This window comes from Orcinus orca, chromosome 2 (assembly GCF_937001465.1).
Source record: "Orcinus orca chromosome 2, mOrcOrc1.1, whole genome shotgun sequence".
NCBI lineage: Eukaryota > Metazoa > Chordata > Mammalia > Artiodactyla > Delphinidae > Orcinus > Orcinus orca.
The window spans coordinates 20,013,764-20,034,322 of NC_064560.1; the positions used below are offsets into that span (position 1 = coordinate 20,013,764).

At 42.4% G+C, this 20,559-nt stretch overlaps 2 protein-coding genes across 9 annotated transcripts in view; one reads left to right on the plus strand and one right to left on the minus strand.

Annotated features, from left to right (window-relative positions):
* Positions 1-13,039, minus strand: part of CDC123 (cell division cycle 123) — a 57,437-nt gene extending 44,398 nt beyond the window's left edge. Inside the window, exons 1-4 of one of the 3 annotated variants that reach the window (XM_033439226.2) lie at positions 12,789-13,037; positions 8,121-8,192; positions 1,933-1,990; positions 1,645-1,677 (exon numbers count right to left, since the gene is read on the minus strand). In XM_033439226.2, coding sequence (XP_033295117.1) covers positions 1,645-1,677; positions 1,933-1,990; positions 8,121-8,192; positions 12,789-12,862 — 237 coding nt within the window. In that variant the 5' untranslated portion in view covers positions 12,863-13,037. Of the gene's footprint in view, positions 1-1,644; positions 1,678-1,932; positions 1,991-8,120; positions 8,193-12,788 lie in introns of all 3 variants that reach the window. The other 2 variants (XM_004275864.3, XM_033439225.2) reach the window with 2 other exon arrangements.
* Positions 13,040-13,053: 14 nt separating this feature from the next.
* NUDT5 (nudix hydrolase 5) overlaps positions 13,054-20,559 on the plus strand; it is a 41,008-nt gene continuing 33,502 nt past the window's right edge. The window contains exon 1 of one of the 6 annotated variants that reach the window (XM_049706182.1): positions 13,054-13,183. Coding sequence is in view for 3 of the 6 variants with exons in the window: in XM_049706178.1 (XP_049562135.1) it covers positions 13,865-13,888 (24 nt within the window). In the remaining 3 variants the exon portion in view is untranslated. Of the gene's footprint in view, positions 13,184-13,226; positions 13,391-13,437; positions 13,889-20,559 lie in introns of those variants that run through there. The other 5 variants (XM_049706180.1, XM_049706179.1, XM_049706178.1 and 2 more) reach the window with 5 other exon arrangements.

Sequence of the window (20,559 nt, forward strand, 5' to 3'; positions counted from 1 at the left end):
TGAGTTGATACTGATCATCCTTACACTTAGCATCCAGGCCAAATATCACTTCTCCCTTGAGTTATTTCTAGATGCCCTTGGTGGTAACCGTCCTCTCTGTTGGTTTTTTTTTTGCGGTATGCGGGCCTCTCACTGCTGTGGCCTCTCCTGCTGCAGAGCAAAGGCTCCGGAGGCACAGGCTCAGCGGCCATGGCTCACAGGCCCAGCCGCTCCGCGGCACGTGGGATCTTCCCAGACCGGGGCACAAACCCACGTCCCCTGCATCGGCAGGCAGACTCTCAACCACTGCGCCACCAGGGAAGCCCTGTCCTCTCTGTTTGACAGCACTTTGTCATCACCCCCAAATTGGAGCGTCTTTCCTCACTGGTTTATATACTCCCTAACGTCAGGAATCAAATCATAGTCATCTTTATTTACTTCATAGAACCTACTACAGGGCACTGAATATGGGCAAAAGCTAAGATGTATGCTGAACTGAACAGAATTTTCATAAAAGGAGAGGAACTGACCTGAGTGATATCCAGAGTAAAATAAAACATGTAAACTTGCCTTTTCTGCATGTGTGGGCACACTTTTTATACCTAAGGAAATGTTTAGGCACCTGCACTTTTTTTCCCTTGTACCCTGGACATCATATCTCTTCCATCAAAATAAACAGAAATATCTCCTATTTAGAATTGCATTAGAATATACCCTCCTCTAAAACTAGTTTCCTTTATTGTGCCTTTACATTTATTTGTAAGCAATTTTACATAAATCTTTCGCTTTTATCTCAAAGTATGAGAAGCTTCATTTGCCTCCCATATTTTTAGAATTACTCTCATTCCCTTAAAAAGATTTTTGTTAAAACATATTTTAAGTTGAATTTGACAACACTCTTAGCCTGAAAGACTAAAACATGCTCAATCAATTTCTACAGGGACTTCCCTGGTGGCACAGTGGTTAAGAATCTGCCTGCCAATGCAGGGGACAAGGGTTAGAGCCCTGGTCCGGGAAGATCCCACATGCCGTGGAGCAACTAAGCCCGTGCGCCACAGCTACTGAGCCTGCTCTCTAGAGCCCACGTGCCACAACTACTGAAGCCCGGTGCCTAGAGCCCGTGCTCCACAACAAGAGAAGCCACTGCAATGAGAAGCCTGTGCACCGCAACAAAGAGTAGCCCCCGCTCGCCACAACTAGAGAAAGCCCGCGTGCAGCAACGAAGACCCAACGCAGCCAAATATAAGTAATATAAGTAAATTAAATAAATTAAAAATAAAAAAATCAAAGGGAGGGGCTTCCCTCGCCATCCGGTGGTTCAGACTCCGTCCTTCCAATGCAGGGGGCACGGGTTCGATCCCTGGTCGGGGAACCAAGATCCCACATGCCATATGGCATGGCCAAAAAATAAAATAAAGGTGTACTTTTTATTTTTATTTATTTATTATTTTTAAAGGTGTATTTTTTTAAAAAATGAAAATAAAAATAAAAGGGAAAAAAGGGCATACCATGTTTGCCTGTAAACAGTGATTTAAGTTATTTTTCAAAACAATAAATAAAAGCTTGAAAAGGTGAGTAAATGGGGATTTAGAGTGATCTGTGTTGAAACCTGGAAGCACCCCAGGGGGACAGCACGAGGTGGTCCCCACACCTCAAGGCTCTTACCGTAAGCGTGGCTGTGTTCTCGTCGTCCGACCACTGCATGGAGAGGAGGACAGAAACAGAACGTTAAATGTGGACAGTGTACTGGGCTTCCAAAAAGCAGTGCCCCATCTAAAAATCACCCATACACAGGAGACAGCTTTTCCTGAACACAAAGTATGTGTCCAAGGGAAATTTTCATGTAATTTCTCACTTGATTGAATCTATGCTAAGATCTCAAAGCCAGAACCATTTCAGAGAACATTTCGATTAGAACACGTTACGGAACAGTTTATATTATTTTGAACCAACCTGTATTTCTTCTGCTTCATTATCACTGTCTGGCTGAGAACATGTTGGCGGATCTTCCCTGGAAGAACATAAAATTTAAATTGAGCAAGAGAAAGCTTTGGTGCTGTGCAGTCATAATTGCAGGTGTGCTGAGTATATATATATTTTAAAAAGCCTTAGAATTGGAGGATAATGTTAGGAAAAGTTCACTTTTTGAGACAGAAACTAATAAAAACCAACATGAAATTAACGAGAGTACAAGTCCAATAAGAGATGGCGGAATAAAAACTTCCTGCCCTCTTCTCAGAAATCACTAGAAACAAGGAAAAGAAAAACTCAAACTCCACCTGTGAGGACACTAAGAATCCAGTCTCAATCCCGATATAAGAGAAAGTGCTGCCCAAGACAAGGAAGACCAGACGGGATGAAGGAAGCCACAGAAGGAACTGCCGGAGGAGCTGTTCCGGGCAACCGCTGGACACCCTGCGGGCGCAGCCAAAAATCTTTTGTTTACATAGTGAAAACAGGGCGTGTGGGCTGGTGGCAGGAGTTACCCTGGATCTGGACTGGCACCACTGGAGGGCATGGGGGAGGAAGAGAAAGACATACTCAGACATGCTGTCTTAGAAGGAGCCAGTGGGCAGAGTGGGTGTTGAAAAGGGCCATTAACAGCCAATCCTTACCGCCTGGGGCGAAGCAAGGGCTGAAAGACCGCAGAGGGAGCGACACTGCCCAGGCCTATGAAGAACTCCCTCTTGAAATGCTACTAAAATGATTTAAAAGATCCCAAGGGAAAAAGCACCAGAGAGGAGACAACTGCAGAGAAGAGACAACAGAAGTCTGGAAAACAGAAAGCCAGTGGCGGGGGGACCCAGTTGGCAACAGGCAGACCCTGGAGCCATCACACACGATGGGACCACAGCTCCGGCTTCAAAAGGGGTGACCTGAGTGAAGTCCGTGAAGGGGGCAGGGAGGCACGCCGAGCTGTCCTCAGCTGGCACACCCCAGCAACTCAACCTCCTCCGTGGACCAAACCGGGTAAGGGCTCCGGTCCTTAATGCCCTAGAGGAAAATCGGGGTGAAATGCTAGAATACGACGAAGTCATAAGTGGAAGTCGTGTTAACAGTGAGACCTCTAGTCCCCTTCCTCCCTCCCTGCTCCCCCAATACAGACAGATTAGAGGACTCATCTCTGTAGACACTGGAAAACCCCCGGGGAAAGACTCACAAATAACTGTCATCTGGGAATCTTCCATCAATACCTGCTGACTGCTGGCACTCTTAGTCAACAAGCCCCACCCGGGCACATAAAGTTTCTGCGTGTGTGTGTGTGTGTGTGTGTGTGTGTGTGTGTGTGTGTGTCCATCCCTCACTCTTAAATATGAATAAAGGCCTAGAATCATGAGAAAACTAAAGAAAGGCTCCAAGATGAGAAAAGAGTTTTTAAAAAGAGAGAGAAAAGGTACATGGATGAAATACAGACAATACAGGAACCAGATGAAAAATAATTTTTTAAATCATAAATATCCTCAAAGATAAAAGATACTGCATTCATGAGAGGAGGCCAGAGGACAAGGTTGGACTTGTAGAAACTGAAAACGTGGTAGCCGAAATCTAAAAATTCAACAGAATGAATGGCAAAATCAAGGAAATTTTCCAGAAAGTAAAACTAAGAAGACAGACAATAGGGAAGAAATGATAAAATTCAGAGAATTAATCCAGTAGACCCAGCCTCTAAATAATAGGAGTTCCAGAAAGAGAAGCAAGAAAATAAGAGGAAATGATCAAAGACATAATATTTTTAACTGTTCTAGAACGAAAGAGCCCACCAAGTACACATCACAATGAATGGGAAAAACAAAAACAAGAAACTCTGATGATGTATTTACAAAGATGGCCACAGCAATTCTTCCCATCTTGACATGCCCCTTTGCAGGGTGACTTTGCCACTCTTCCCATCAAGAAATGGCATCTGTTTTCCCGCCCCTTTAATTCAAACTGGCTTCAAGACTCATTGTGACCAACAAAATGTAGCACAAGCGACACCATGTGATGCTGAACCTAGGTGTCAAGTCTTTACAGCTTCCGTGCCCCCGTTTTTGGAATGTTGCCACCACCACGTAAAGGAGCTGAGTCTGAGGCTGAGAAATCACAAGGAAAGAGAAGCCCAGGTGACAGTCAGCGTCCGCTGCCAGACATGAGTGAGGTATCTTAAAACCATCCAGTTTTATGGTCGAGCCACCAGAAAACTACAGCCGCAAGAGCGACCTCAGCAAGACCGACAGAAGACTTGCCCAGTGTCGAGCATTACAGAGGCTCTGAGATTTTACCCCACTTGCAAGCTAACAAGTTAGCCTGCCAGAGTTCATGGACCCTGGCAGAAGACAGGGGACTCCTGGGTCAGAAACAAAGGACTCTCACTCACAGTACAAAGCATGAGCTCCATCTTCGAATCAGTTCCCTCTGGCCCCTCACGCCCCGTGGAAGGTCAAGGAGTGACCCAGGTTTGTGTTACAATTGAGGAACCCTGAACTTAGAGAATCTCATCTTTTATAATGAGCTGCAGGTAAACCTGGCTGGTCTTTGACCCAAGAGGTGACACTGTCTTTATCTGTACTAGACAGTAACAAGCCTGCTCTCTGCTAGGGAGAGACACTATCTCTATCTTCCAAGGCCATCTGCTGCATAAACGTCTTTGAAAAGACAATCAGGAACAAAAGCTGTCAGTGCCTCTGTTCAAAAGACATGCAGAGACCCAAGGAGAAGTGTCTCTCAACACCCAGCTGAGCAAACATTGACACATAAAATGGTCACGTTTTAAGTCACTAACTTTAGGCAATACAGATGACTATCATGAAATAACAACACAAAAGGTACTCAATGAACTTGAAAATGCACTTATCACTCTAAAACACCACTTTTGGTTTTTGTTAGTATAACAAAATACATTTTAAAAAAACATATTTGTAATCGGTGTATTCATACAGTTCTTCAGAAAAACTTATTGCAATTCCTACCATGGGATGTGTCACTGAAATGGAAAAGATGATGGAGTGTATACACTGGCAAGTTCACCAGACTTGCTTTCCAAGGTAAACCTCTAAATACTGAGGACTGAGTTGATGTTAATATTTAGAAGTATTCTCTGTTTTCTGTATCACAGCTAGCACTGAGCTGGTACCTAAAAGCCGCGGGAAATGTGAGAGCACTGGCTTTGGAGGCAGACAGACATTGTCAGAATATGTCAGTTCTGCCTGTTAGTCGCGAGCGTGGCACCAGAATCCCATCTATAAAACCATATGACAGTAGCTACTCTGCAGAGTTGTGAAGATTCAAAACATGAACGAATCGAACATGTGTTTTATAATTGGCATCTATTGTCATTCTCCTTAAGGGAGACGATCAGGAAAGAAAGAACTCCCGGGGCCAAAAGGGGACAGTGAGGATTGGCACCTACTCGGGAGCGCTGAGTCAAACCACCTGAATCCGACCCAACTTGTGAGCCCAGGTCAGGCACCACCTCTTCTGTACAAACTCCCTGCATCACCCCAGCTTACAGTGATTATTTCAACTCCAAAAACATGGCTTAACAGAACACTGGGTGCTTTTGTTCCAAACACGGGCACCTATTTATTTACATCTTTGACTTGGCGACTAACTAAGCCTGGACTCCCAAGGCAGGATGTCCCACCCATCTTTTCTTGTTTGTTTGTTTTAAATGGAAAGTTTATTTGCTCAGTACACCAGACACCCATCTTGTTATCCCAGTAGCATGCTCAGCACCCAACTCATGGTAGGCACCCAATAACGTGCAATGAAAATGAATCACTGTCTACACCAGAAATGCGTGCTACCAGCCTCCTTTCCTACACCAACTGCAGGCAATGATAACCAAACCAAGCACATCAAGATCTTCCCTGCCTCAGAGCCCTCCTTAATGCTGCTCCCTCAGCCTTGAAGATTCTTCCCTTTGCCCTTCAACTGACTGCTTTCCACCCAAACTTCCTAACTGAGAGGCTCGTAAGTTACCTCTTTGGGGTATTCCCTGACCCTCCCTGAAATCCTCAGCCCCAGCCCACTCCCAGTAATTTAATACGGCAGTGATCACCCCATTTCCTTCACAGTCTTTACCACAATTTTCACTTATATATTTACTGGTGTGTTTGTTTAATGTGCGGACTGAGATTAATGATAATGGTGAGAACAGTTAGTATTTCTTAAGAGCATACAATGTACTAGGCATTATTATATTTATAAACATTAAATATTTATGGCTAAACATTTTATGCATTATCTCCTTTTATCCCTGCAACAACCCTATTTACAGAAGAGGAAACTGAGGCACAGAGAGCTAGAAATGAGCAAAGATAGGATTTAGCCCTAGGCAATGCGACTGACAGACCAGCACTGTGCTATTTGACTCCCATAAAATACAAAGCTGAACTGTCAACTCCAAAAAGGCAGGGTTCCTACCTGATTTGTGCATTACTGGAGAGCAGAGTGAAGTGCTGTGTGCTGTATCACACTGCTTAACAGTGTTTAACAGGCCTGCCTCTGCCAGAAGTTCATGCACACATCTGGCCAACGAAAAACATCACAGGAGCTCTTCCACAAGCTCAGAGCACTGAAATCTACCCAGGCCTTTCTAACAGCGGGAGGCATTTGCTTTACACTCCCATTTACGTAAGCTTATTAAGTGTTCTATATTTAAAAATAATAAAGTTACGTGTGTAAACATCCCAAGGTTGAGACTCACCTACCTATTCTGTTTCCTTACCCTGCAATTATTCCAAGTCAATGAGGCTCTAAATTAATAATTTTCAGGTTATTAAGGGGTTGAGAATACCAAAAACAGAACTATAATCTAGAAAGCTACACAGAAGATCCATCAGACCAAAAAATATATATATATGTATATATGTGTGTGTGTGTATATATATATACATATACACACACACATATACATATATATACATATACATACACACACATACATATTTATGGTAAAATTAGTGTTACTGAAAACATACACAATTCTAATTATATTTCTGAGTTCATTTACTGAAGAAACGTTCATCAAGCACCTCTTGTGTATCAGGCACTGTTCCAAGAGCTGGGAACACAACTGTCCAAGTCCCTGTTCTCATGAAGACTGTATTCTAATAGAACCACTAAGGGAATGATGTCAGATGGAAATAAGTATTATACTGAAAAATAAAGTGAGGTTAGGAGATAAAAAGTGATGCACCAAAATGTGGTATCCATACAATGGGGCAGTACTTAGCCTTGAAAAGGAAGGTAATTCTCACACATACTGTAACACGGATGAACCTCAGGACATTATGCTGAGTGAAATAAGCCAGCCGCAGGAGGACAGGTACTGTGTGATTCCTCTTGTATGAAGTATTTAGAGAAGTCAAATTCACAGGCACAGGAAATAGAATGGTGGTTGCCAGGGGCTGGTGGACGGGAGCGATGGGGAGTCAGTGTGTAATTGGTACAGAGTTTCAGTTTTTCAAGATGGCAAGAGTTCTGCAGATGAATGGTGGTGATGGTTGCACAACATTATAACTGTACTTAATACCACTAAACTGTACACTTAAAAATAGTTAACATAGTAAATTTTATGTTATATATATTTTATCTCAATAAAAAATATATTTTTTAATAATTCTAAGGGAAAATTATTTCCAACCTAGAATTCTATTAAAAAAACGAGTGACGTTATCAGTAAGGGTTACCATTAAGCTACTTCAGAAAGGAAAGAGAAGGATGAACACTTAGATAACATGACTTCTGAGCAGAGACCTGAATGAAAAAATAGGAATGACATTAAAGTATGATTCTTAAACTTTTTCCAGTTTGCACTAAAAACACTGAAGCATGGTACTTTCCTTTATAAACAGAGGAACTACTTGAACAAAAGGAATAGTTATCATACACATTTTCTAAAAGTAGAGATGAAAGGAATTACTCAATTTCACAACTTGTAATTATTAGTAGAGGAAGTACTCAATTTTGAAAATCTTATCAACTGAGCATTGACAAGGAATACAGAACAAAGATCAGCAAATAATTTTAACTAGGGAAAAAAGGGAGAGAATGGGGCCAAAGCTAATGTACTTATTTTACATGGTAATCGCTGAGATTTAATCATTACAAATTTCTTTATGCTAAAATTTAAAGAACTTTTTTCTGATATGCCTTACCTTCCTGACACCACCAGAGTTCCATCATCAAGTAAATAATCCTTCACATTCTGAGGAAGTGGAAGAATGACACTAAAAAAAACAAAAAAAAAAACAAAATGCACATACCAAAAAAAAGGGCATCAATTTAAAAGACCAACCATAAGCAGAGAAAAAAAGATCAAAACTCAATTTCTGATTTACTTGTTCCCTTTATTTTAATATGAAGTGGGAAATGTTAATGATGGACACTTGGCAGCAGCAGACTGGAAATTAGGATAATATGAATAAATACTGTGGTAAACTAAATTAGGTGCATATAATTACCCCCATTGTCTCGGTGATAAAGAGACAAAAACAGCCAAATCCAAAGAACTGGACTGAAATCACAGTATGAAAGCAACAAGCTCAGAAGAATTCTGAGTACAAGGGTTATGTGCCTTTAAGAAATTAGAGCCCTGCAGGTATTTGCAGCAACACAGGAAATGAGCAAACAAATCAGAAGATGAACAGCATCTGACCACCTTCTAAGGTATGGGGAGGAAGCAGGCTTAAGATGTGGAAACCATTCTTTGGTTGGCAATGAGTGTGTAAGGCTAAGAATTCACGGTAAGTTTGGATGTGCATTCTATTCACCTGATCACCAGAGTACACAGCTGCTTACCTGGGCATGCTTCAGTTGAATTGGTTTCAGACAATCATAATTAAGGAATGGCAAAGCCTATGTGAGAAAACTAGAAAGTTGCATGGGAAGGCATCAAATGCCTAAATAAATAAATGAATAAACTTTACTCTTTATATTTGTTTACAAGCCTCATTTACCATCATCTTGTCTATTTAATAATCACTGATCATGTTATAAACATTCACTTGTGTTACTGTTTATTAAATACGTTTTTTTCTTTTGGGAAAAAAAAAAGGGATGGCAAAGCCATACTTGATATCACTTGAAAAAAACGTATGGGATAATTTGGTTTTTTATTCTGTAATAATCATCAAAAATCCTGCCACAGATACCTAAAACGCTATTACTTTGATCTTGAGGCATGTATTTTTTAAAAACTGAAAACGATTATGGCCTGCTTTCAGAGAGACCATAACTGACTTATAACAGTATGCTTCATTTATTTATTGAATAAGTTTTTTGGCACATTACAGATGGATTTTGTGCACAGGAAAGATTATTCATGAGCTACTTCAGTTTTAGAAATTAATATCTGATTTATCAAAATTACAATTTCACATTCAAAAGCTTACTTCTTCTTCAGGCTTTTAAGTTCAACTACCAAATCTTATTCTTCTATTTGTAAATCTGCTAAATTTTAATGAAATTTCAAGTGAGTCTTTGAAACTTAAAAGTTGCTTTAAATTTTTTAACTCATAAAAATAATCTATTCAACTTTCTTTTTAAATATGTCAATTGTCTAATTACAGGTAAGCCTTTCCAAGTATTTAACTCTTACAAAACCAGTGAATTAAATTGTAAGTACAGTGAATCTAAGGTTCTTGCAAACATTCCAATTGAAACTGAAAAACTTAAAAATTTTTCTTATATCTTTTAACATATCACAATTCTAAACCAATTACACAATTTAAATTGGAAACACAAGGCTAACCTGTTATACATATGCCAAATGTTCTCAAAAAGGCAAATTCTTAAGGATATTAAATAAACTTAACAGGAGAAAAAACCCTCAGGTTTGAATTATTTCATCACCTCTATATATAATTCTAGCTCTTCCTGGGGTTAAAGATACTTACCCAACAATGTCAGCCCAAGAGAATTAGACATGACCTTCCTAAGAGAATTTGAAGTTTACCTTCTCATGGGCCTGAGACTGAGAAATATCGAAAGGGATGCTGGTTCCTAGACATTAGGGTGATTTTCCTGACCACAATAAGAGCAGAGAGAGCCCTCTTCTATGCCAGTAACATCTCTGAGTCCCCAAATCGATGATTTCCGAGTCCACGTCCCTTGTTTCTGAGTTACACTAATTCTCAAGTCTGATGTGAATCCTGACTTTCCCTCCAGGTTGCATCATCCCTTGACTGGATTTGAAACATCTATTTACTGTTTGATTCCATTGTGAATTCTCTGCATATTTTTCCTATTTGGAGGGTCTACAACTCTTACATGTATGAGCCTCACCGAGTTAGATTCTGCATCGTTCTCATGAGTCCCTGAGTCCTGCTGTCACAGTTCTAAAGTCGCCCTAATGATGTGACCTTGCATTATGTTACCTAAGTCATGGACGAATCCTAGATGACTCCATTAAGAACTGAACGCCTAGGAGTGGGAAAAGATACAAAAGAAAAATAAAAATCACAGTACAATATGATAAGTGCTGTACCAAGTGCAGATGTACCAAAGGCCACCAAAATTCTAAAGAAAAGGGAACCATGCCTGAGAGACTGAGGCCATAAATAAGTCATGGCCAGGCGTACTTGACCCAAAGCTACTGAGGCTGTCGAAAAAGAGCTTAAATCAGTCACTGAAATCCACGATGCAGGCAAGACTCCATGAGGCCCAAACGAAAGATGTAAAAGATTTAATGACCAAGTACGTATCCCATCAAGTCGATATAATTCTATACACAAAGACAAGCTAATCTAATGGAATGGAGGTTGAAGGGGCCTTTAAAAGATTATTTATAACTTTCATATTTGAAGAAAGAAACATTTAGAAAGGAGAGTGGATGGCCCAAAGTCATCTAGCTACTTATTCTTAAGCCTGAGTCAAAGTTCTAGAACATGTCAAAAAATGATTCTATATTCTTTCCTCCATAATCATCTCTGAACCTTGATTAATAAACACCAAATAATAAGGCTGAGTCAATAACCAGAATATGGTTTCTCGGCATTAAAGTTGACAATGACAATGACAAACCTAACACAACTCCACCAGAATGACCTGGGTCGTGGAGGGACATCCTGCCATATGTTGGGTTCCAGTGATGACACCACAGAACTAACTAGAGTTACAGTTCAAAGACAGAGGAAAGAATACTTTCAGGCAACACAGCTTAGTTGTGGACTGGTTAAAAAAAAAAAAAAAATCCCACCCCTTGGTTTATTTTTCACTCCCAGCTTCACATGAATGGCACACATTTTAAGTGAACTAAAATTATTTTGCTTCAATGGAGCTTTGATTAAATCAAAAACATTAACAATGAGCAGCTTTTTGTACTATATGCCAGAAACAGTGGCAAGCATTTTTAATGCTTTATCTCATTTAATTCTCATGACAATCCTACTATTTTCTCAATTTTCCAGATGGGGCTTAGAGAGATTAAGCGATTTGCACAAGATGCTGGTGGAACCAAAATTCCACGCCAGACAGATGGCCCTGACTCTGGAGTCCAATTCTTAACCATTATACTTTACTGCTGAAGGCAAAGAAAAACTCCGCCAGAGGTGACAAAGGTGCCTGCACACAAAGCACAAGGCAGTTTCGAGTGAGCTCCGTGTGAAAATGTCTGACAGGCTCACAAATATACCTTCTATCACACCAATACAAAATAAATAATTCTAGCATCATCTCAGACCCTGAGCCTCTTTCGATTATGCAAGATAATGAAGGACTGGCACATCATATAAGAAGATAAAGTCCACTGCTGCTGTTGAAGCTCTTCCTTCTGTTTTGGTGTGCCTTCAACCATCTTCAAATGCAAAGCTCCTGCGAGATGCTCTAATCTCCATTACACCCTGGATAACTGGGAGCTGATTCTATGTATGAATAACAGGATAGAAAAGAACTGTCTTTTGAATAATCTCCTTGGGCTTGTCCAAACACTCAGGATCTCAAAAGTTTCCCTCTCTGTATTCACACTCTCTGCACCGAGAATGAAAAGGGAAGATGCATATCTAAAAAAGTGGCAATGTAGGCCTAAAGGGGGAGCGCCAAAAGACAGAAAATCCTACCCGTGGATACGCAGCTCTTTGATCTATCTGCCTTAGTGTGGGAAAGCCTACCCTTGCATCACGCTCCAGATGTCACGACTGCTTTTGAACATTTGAGGATATTCTCCGAGCTGCTTTGCCTACATTACCTCGAATGACCGGGTGAAGGATGAAAACAGTTAATCCTCTGCTTGCCCTGCAAACTGGTCATAGATTCCTTGTTGTGGGCCAGAGAACTAGAAAACAAATCCTGTTCCACTTCTCTTTCAGACGGCTTCCATCCCTAACAACACATAAGTATACTTAACTAATGCTTTCCATCTACACTATCATGTTGGAGCTTCACAATGGAATTTGAGGTTGGGTCTGTATCATTGTTCTCATTTGATAGTGACCAAAAACTATCAAGTCCCCCAGCGGGTTAGTCAGTGGCAAAGCCCAGACTACCCAGTTCTGCTGATCACCTCCCCCCGCTGGCAATTCTAAAGGCAGTTAAGGTGAACTCCCAAGCCTAAACTAGCTTCATCTGCTCCTCAGAACGCCTCTGACCTTCACTGAGCCACGACACTGCCCTTCTACCTCCCCAGCACCCTCCCTGATGCACAACAGGGGGCACAGCAAACATGGATCGACTTCATTCATCTCCCCACCCGAAATACCACCAGGAAGTCGAAATCTCGGCCCTGGCGCTCCCATCCAGGCCTGCAGTTTTTTTATGGAGCTGGGAGTCGCCCCAAATGTCGCAATCCCCTTTTGCCCATTGCCTCGGCGTAACCCCTCTCGTCTCACCTCTTGATGGTGAGGCTTCTGAACAGTGGATACCACGCGGAGAACTGACAGTGCAGCACATGCTCCTTCTTCATCCTCCAGCCGCCCCCGCCGCCGCCGTCGCCGCCGCCTCTCCCTCTCCTCCCAGAACCCTCCCGGAACCCTGGTCTCCCGTCCCGGAAGTGCCCGCCGAGCTGGTTTGGTGAGAGGACACTTCCGGTCTATTAAGCAAGGAGGAAGGAGCGAAGAAGGAGCGGAGAGAAAGAATCTTGGGGCGTGCTTTTTTAGGGTACACTCACACGCAGACGCACACACACACAGAGTTCTGTCCACGGGAGAGGAATTCCGAAACTGTTGAGACGAGGATTGTAAATGCAGGGCTCCTCTTCTCGTCTAGCCGCGCACTGCCCCGGAAGGTAATCCTCTGCGGCTAGGTCACCAGCGGGGGTGCTACGGGTGCCGCGAGGGGGCGAGCGCGCACCTTCTCTCATCAACGCGAGGCGCGCCTGCGGCTCCCGCAGTAGCCCAGCATCTCCTGAGACTGCTGCCTTGGACCCGTGCTTTCTCCTTTCCTCCCCCTTCCTAAAGGAGTACCCATCCCTTCGCCCCACGCCTGGGAGTAGGTAACTCGGCGCGGGCCAATCAAGTGCAGGGTCTCTTTGGCGGGGGAGGGAGGGAGCACACCTGGAGCACGCCGGCAGCGGAGCGCGTCTTCCCGGCTGCGAACCCAGCTCGCGTCCCGCGAGGCGCGGAAAGGAGGGCAGGTTCAGAGGCAAACCAGGAACCGGGGTGGAAGAGCTGGGCTACTCGGGGTACAGAAAGTAGGAAACATCAGTGAAATGTTAGCGTGAGTGCAGTGGTGGAGGCATCTGCAAAGGGAGGCATGGCCCCGCTTCTCTGGTGGGGGAGGGTTGTGAGAGAGAGGGAACGAGCCCGTCTGTACGGTCCTGGGGAGTTGGACTTTGGAGGTGAATAGAGGAGGTAGATTTGAGAGAACAGAGGAAAGGAGAGGTGTCGCCTTTGAGCGTCAAGTTCATTTATTCTAGCCTCTCAAAAGTAGCAGCTTGCAAAAACACAGCCAGATCGTGTCCGTACCCATGCCATGCTGGATTCACAAGACTGTAAGGAATGCTAGTCGAATTTGTTATACCATTCTTTTTCCCTCTTCTTCGTCCGTCCCCTATCACCCTATCGTCTGTTTTCCCTATTCCTTTCGTAAGGGCGTATCAGATGGCGGTCAGAAAGTAGAGTAACGAAAAAGTTCGCTTTTATTTATTTCTTTAAATGAATGAAAAGAGAAATGATTAGGTGCTGAGAAACGCCTTTTAAACCTAGCCTTGCTTCGTACAGTTACGTGCCTTGGGCTTGTCCCAGGCACCTTTGCCTAAGGGCGCACATTTCGGATAGCTCCTTAAAATTGCACATTCTTACTGGCTCATCTTAAGTCGTTTTAAATTAGAAAGAGGTGAGAACCCCACCGATTACAAGCCTCTTTAGAAAGGTATTCATTCGTATAATTACAGGATTCTCTGCCCATTAGGCGTTAGAACCCCGCCCCCACACACACCGAGAATATGCGTTGTTTCCTGTTTTGTTTTGCTCAAAAAGTGTTCCTAAGTGGTTTAATTGGGAGCAGAGCTTTTAAACATACATTTTCAAAGCGGAGGTAAATGAAGTTTGCCGTTGCAGAGTATGTTGGGGCAGGGGCGGCGGTAGTGGGTCGGTAGCACTTCTGAGATCCACGATTACGCAATCCTTTCTGTTTTGATGGGGGAAAGAAGCAATATTCCATAGATGCTGGGAGAATGGTGCCAGGCTGCCAGATCTAAGAGAGACTTGATACCGGATGGAGTGGTCACTCAAATATTTGTTTTTGATGTGACCTAGAAATAAACAAGTTGCAGCTGAAGGCAGTGTTAGCACTGATGGGGTTAATTTGGGTAAGGTATTTTCTGTTGAAGATAGGAATTAATAGATGTATAGGAGAAAGTAGAAACTGGGAACGTAGTCAGTCTGGGAGGAAGCCCAAGAAACTTGCGTGTAGAGGTTGAGGTGAGAATTGCAGTTATTTGTAAAGAAGCAGCTAAGTCTGTAAACTTAAATATAGACACTACAGGGAAGGGATTTGATGCAGATGTCTTTTATTCAGGCTATATACTTTAGAAGTGCTGACATTTTAGTATTACTCACAGCTGATTTTAAGTAACTTGTTACACATTTAACCAGCATCGAATAAATTGATATTACAAACAGACACTCCAGTATTTTGAATGGGTACAGCTAAATTCGCTTTCTTTTTTTTTTTTTTTTTTTTGCGGTACGCGGGCCTCTCACTGCTGTGGCCTCTCCCGCTGCGGAGCACAGGCTCCGGACACACAGGCTCAGCGGCCATGGCTCACGGGCCCAGCCGCTCCGCGGCATGCGGGATCTTCCCAGACCGGGGTATGAACCCGTGTCCCCTGCATCGGCAGGTGGACGGACTCTCAACCACTGCGCCACCATGGAAGCCCCGCTTTCATTATTTATTAGCCACCATGTTTACCTTTTCTTCATTTAGCCATCAACTGTTTATATTAATCAAGTTTCTTCAATGAAACCTTTACAACAGTGGAAATTGTTGCTTTTTCTCATGAGGGCCGAAAAATATCTGTAACCAAAGTGATAGGGGGGTAATTGAGCAATTCCAAATTAAATAATGAAAAAACATTTCCTTCTCTGAATCCATAATATAATTAATATTTAGATTAGTGTTTCCAACTGCCTGTTGGTTTTCTCCACTTGGGATATCTTACCGACATCTCAAACTCAGTGTTTCCAAGTTTGAACACTGTACCACCCCTTTCTCCCAGTTTTCTTTAAGATCATCTCCTTCTTGGAATTAGCTTTGGAAACCCCTTCCCCAGAAACTGTTTTAGGAAAAGTAAAAAAGTCTCATCTGCAAGGAATTAAATCTGCTTGCTCCTGGTCCACCCTCGTCCAAACCTATGTTATCTCTTTCCTGGGCAATTATGAAGAGGTTCTTTACTGGTCTTGTTACTCTGTGGCTGTAACCAGTTAACTTTTCCAAGGGGTAATTACAATCAGTTCACTCTTGCTCAACCAGAACTAAAGGTAATGATTGTAAATCACTTGGTTAATGATCATAAATCACCAAGTATAATTTCAGTAAAATGTCAGTCCCTCCCTGCCCATCCAACCCCTACAACTACAAGAAAAGAAAAGAAAAAAGAAAGCTTTCAGTGGCTTTGCATCATTGACAAAGCAACTGCAGGAAGTTATGTGAGGTTAATTGTCAGCAAAGAAAAGCTCACTTGAAGTTAATCCATTTGATGTGGTTACCAAAATTTTACCATAGATGGTACAAAAGAAGACTGATCAAAATATTATCTTTAAAAAAACTAAAATTTTTGAAGCTTTATGATTTTAACCAAGATTATGAAATATAACAAAACTAATGGTACTTCGTTCATTATAAATCAAGAGGCTTTTCTGTGTAATTTTTCTGAAAGACTGTAGAATAGCATTTTAGACATGCCTATTAACAACACAATCGTTATTTTTTGCAAAAATTGATCTCCCACTTAATTTCTTTCAAGTTGCCTTGTTGATTTCTCTATTCAATTATTAAACTGTTCCAACTGCCTGACCTTCATTTGTCAATCAGAAGTTTTTGCTTACGATTTGAGCTCCTACATCTTTGGTTGAGTATAGATGGTGTTTACAATACTCAGCTATTAGCTGGGAGAGATTAACCAATGTGTGATTTCTCGCTCTGATTTTTGCTTCACTTTGCAAGCTCAGCAAGCTGCAGGGACTCGGGTATTGTAATACGTGAATGATGAGAGCCTGGGCGCAAACCCTACAGCCTGACTTTTGCGGTTCTCAGTTTAACTTCTTGAATCTTACTCCCACTTAACTTTAATCCAGCTGTTGTTCCTAATACTCAAATACACAAGTTTGTGAAAATGTGATCTTTTATCTTCCTCCCTTCAGTGGAGAATTGTAAGTGCTAAACCCAAGAGGAACGTGCCTAGCAGCAGGAGTTTGTGGCCTGCTGGTTAAGGTTGTTGAGTGCTTTGTTTGCCAGCAAATTTGGGGGATAGGGGCGGGCATCCAGCCGAATCTGTGTAAGCCTTTGGAAATGTGTTTGTTAATATCATCCATTATATGTGGGGTTTGTTTGGTTTTTTTTTTTGATTGTTTGTTTTGGAGGGAGTAGGGAGGGAAAAGTTGAGGGCCCCAGGGCTTGCCAAACTCTCCTGTGATTTCTCAACCCTTCCCCCAGTTAGTATCTCTGCTTTTGTTCATGTGGTTCCTTCTACTCAGAATGCTTGCCCTGCCTTCTTGGTCTCTAAATCATATCTTAGTATCAAACTACCTTTTAATAGTAGCTTTTTAAAAGTCTTTTCTATTTTCCCTGCCTCCCAAGTGGATGTGATTTGTGCCTCATTTAAAAAACCCTGGTATTGCATTATCTTTCTAGCAGGCATTTGCCCTTCTGGTTATTTGCATATAAGGTCCCCAGGGCAGGAATAGTGGTCACTTTGCACTTGCTGTATACTTGAACTTTTGAACTGCCCACGCTCACAAAGCTAGTTAGACGCTGCTGCCCGACACTGTACAGGAATTCAAAGAATCCTGTGACATTTTCCTTCACTGGAGTTTTTTGTGCCCTGGAAAAGTCACACATCTGACACATCATAGACCTTCTCTGCTCAAACCAAAGTAGGTTAAAACAGATTATGTGAATTAGAACACAGCGTTATGTACATGCGGGTTTTTGTGGGGTTTTTTACGTATAACGTACACCTATTAGCAAAATGTAGATGACCTTAAGTTCTAGCTAACGAAGTGGATAACTTTTTTTTTTTTTTTTGCGGTACGCGGGCCTCTCACTGTTGTGGCCTCTCCCATTGCAGAGCACAGGCTCCAGACGCGCAGGCTCAGCGGCCATGGCTCACGAGCCCAGCCACTCCGCGGCACGTGGGATCTTCCCGGACCGGGGCACGAACTCGTGTCCCCTTTATTGGCAGGCGGACTCTCAACCACTGCGCCACCAGGGAAGCCCAAATTAAATTTTACTTTTAAATCTCGACGTAGCATGGGGTTGGCTTAGGAAAGCTGTGTCACAGTGGTGTTGGAGACAAGCATGCAGCCGGGCGTGGAGAGCTGTCTGGTCTCTGAAGAGCTGTGCTGGTGACCAGCCCCACACCGCACTATTTAGCTTCTGTTTCTGAAATGGTGCTAAGAATAATGTTCTTTTTCTGTTTCAGTAATACTTTTTTTTTTTTTTTTTTTTTGCGGTACGCGGGCCTCTCACTGCTGTGGCCTCTCCCGTTGCGGAGCACAGGCTCCAGACGTGCAGGCTCAGCAGCCATGGCTCACGGGCCTAGCCGCTCCGTGGTATGTGGGATCCTCCCAGACCGGAGCACGAACCCGTGTCCCCTGCATCGGCAGGCGGACTCTCAACCACTGCGCCACCAGGGAAGCCCTCAGTAATACTTTTGACGTGCTTGCACAATCCTGAACATTTTGGGAATCGCGTGGTAAAGAATAGACTTCTGAAATCACTCTTTAATCCCATTTTTGTTTTTAACACAGTTCATAGATTGCCAGAGAATACTGTTCCCCCTTGGGGCTGATTGCATTCTAAGTAATTACCCTCGAGAGGCCCAGCCCTGTTAGCCACTTTTTTCTTTCTTTTTTTGTAATTTATGTCTGGAGCTTGTTTTTTGTTTTTCTAGACCTCTAACATTTTAGCTTAAACATTTTAAAATACAGTCTGTTTGAAACAACTGCTTATAAATAGTTTAGCATTTGCCAACTGAGGGTCGATTTTTGATTACTGGGACTGTTTTGTACTTGAGTTTAGCTAATTTAGATGAAGAGGGGTGGATGGGGAACCATCCTTCAGAATAGGGCTTTTTCACCTTTTTAGCCCACCAACAATCCCTTTGAAAATCTGAGGGCAGCTGTAAAGAGAAACATTAGGGGACCCAGCAGATAACATAAATGCCTTAAAGTGTCATGTAAATCTGAAGGAACTAGATGCCCCTTTGCCCCTAAAGATACTCACATGGGGGTCGTAGGAGGACCTCTTGTTCTAAATTAGGTGTTACTGACATTTTGTCTCCTGGGAATCCAGATTATGAATCTTTTCATAGAGGAAAGTAGAGGTTATCTTGCTCTGCCTATCTGCTCTTCTGGTGGCACGTGTACCTTTAAGGACTGCAGTTCTCTGCTTTTAAGAAGTTTGTGTCAGACAGGGAGATGAGCTCGGTGCTTTGTGTCTACCTAGAGGGGTGGGATAGGGAGAATGGGAGGGAGACGCAAGAGGGAGAAGATATGGGGATATATGTATGTGTATGGCTGATTCACTTCGTTGTAGAGCAGAGGCTAACACACCATTGTAGAGCAATTATACTCCAATAAAGATGTTTAAAAAAAAAAAGAAGTTTGAGTCGGAACGTCATTTTAAAGGAGGTAGAAATTTTGACTTAATCCGAGTGTCTTGTACCGTTCTAGACAGATTCTATATTGTGCACTAAATGGGGTTGCTTGGTTGCCTGAGAGTTACTTTCTCTTAAATGTCAGAACTAGAAGTGGAGGAAACTTTCCTTCTCTGATGTATATGTTGTTAATAGAAGGGAATGGAAATCTAGAAGATAAAAATCTAGGTGGATAAAGTTCTTTTCTCTGGATGTAGAACACTCAGGTGGAGACGGGTAGCCAGCCGTTTATGTAACTAACCTATGGTTCGTTTTCATCTGGGGCAGCACTCTACTGTGATTGCCTGTAATAATGTAAACTGTTTGTCTGATGTAAACCAATGCCAGTTAAAAGTTTACCTAATAAATTACCGTCTGGGGTACTTTCAAAGGAATAGCTGCCTGTTTTCTTATGCGTATAATTCACATGCTGTCTCTAAGTATGTAAACGTACGTGTAGCTTACTACTTTATTACTTTCATGCCTCTGTTCAACTGTCACCGAATTAAAGAGGCCTTTCCTGATCACTCTGTATAGATTAGCACCCTTCTCCCCCCTTCACTCTGCTTCAGTGAGTGTGAAGATGTACAGGCATTTCTTTCTCTCATCCTCATTAAGTGGGCATTTTTATTTCTTTAGCATATAGTCATCTTTCCTCACCTCAGACCTCAAATTTCGCTTCTTTGCCAGAGTAATTCCTGAGTTGGCCCACAAAATAATGTGCGAGCGACAGTGTTCATAATGTTTTAATAATATAGCATAAATACGTACTGAGCATCAGACAAAATGTGTACCCAGCGGACGGTAAAATGGTTGCGTGGTTTAGCAACGCAGTGTTGTTGAGTCCAGAGCAGAACTCTGCAAACTGGTCTTCCGGGCTTTGTCAGCCTTTGGACCCAGGGTGACAGTCAATAACCCAACTATCCTACACACTTACCTGTTGGGAATTTTAAGACTGCAATGGTGGTGGTTGTTAATTGAGATGTAATTCACAGACCATAAAGTTCACCTTCATGATTATAAAATTCAGAAGGGTTTGTGTATTCACAAGATGTGCCACCGTCATCACTATTTAGTTCCAGAACATTTTCATCCAAAGGAATGCCGTACCCTAGTCCCTCCTTCCCCCAGTCACCTGGTAACCACAAATCTGCTTGCTGTGTTATGGATGTGTCTCTTCTGGGTATTTCATATAAATGGAATCATACAATATTTGGCCTTCTGTGGCTGGCTTCTTTCATTTAGCGTGTTTCCAAGGTTCATCCATGTTGTAGCATGTATCAGTACTTCATTCCTTTTTATGG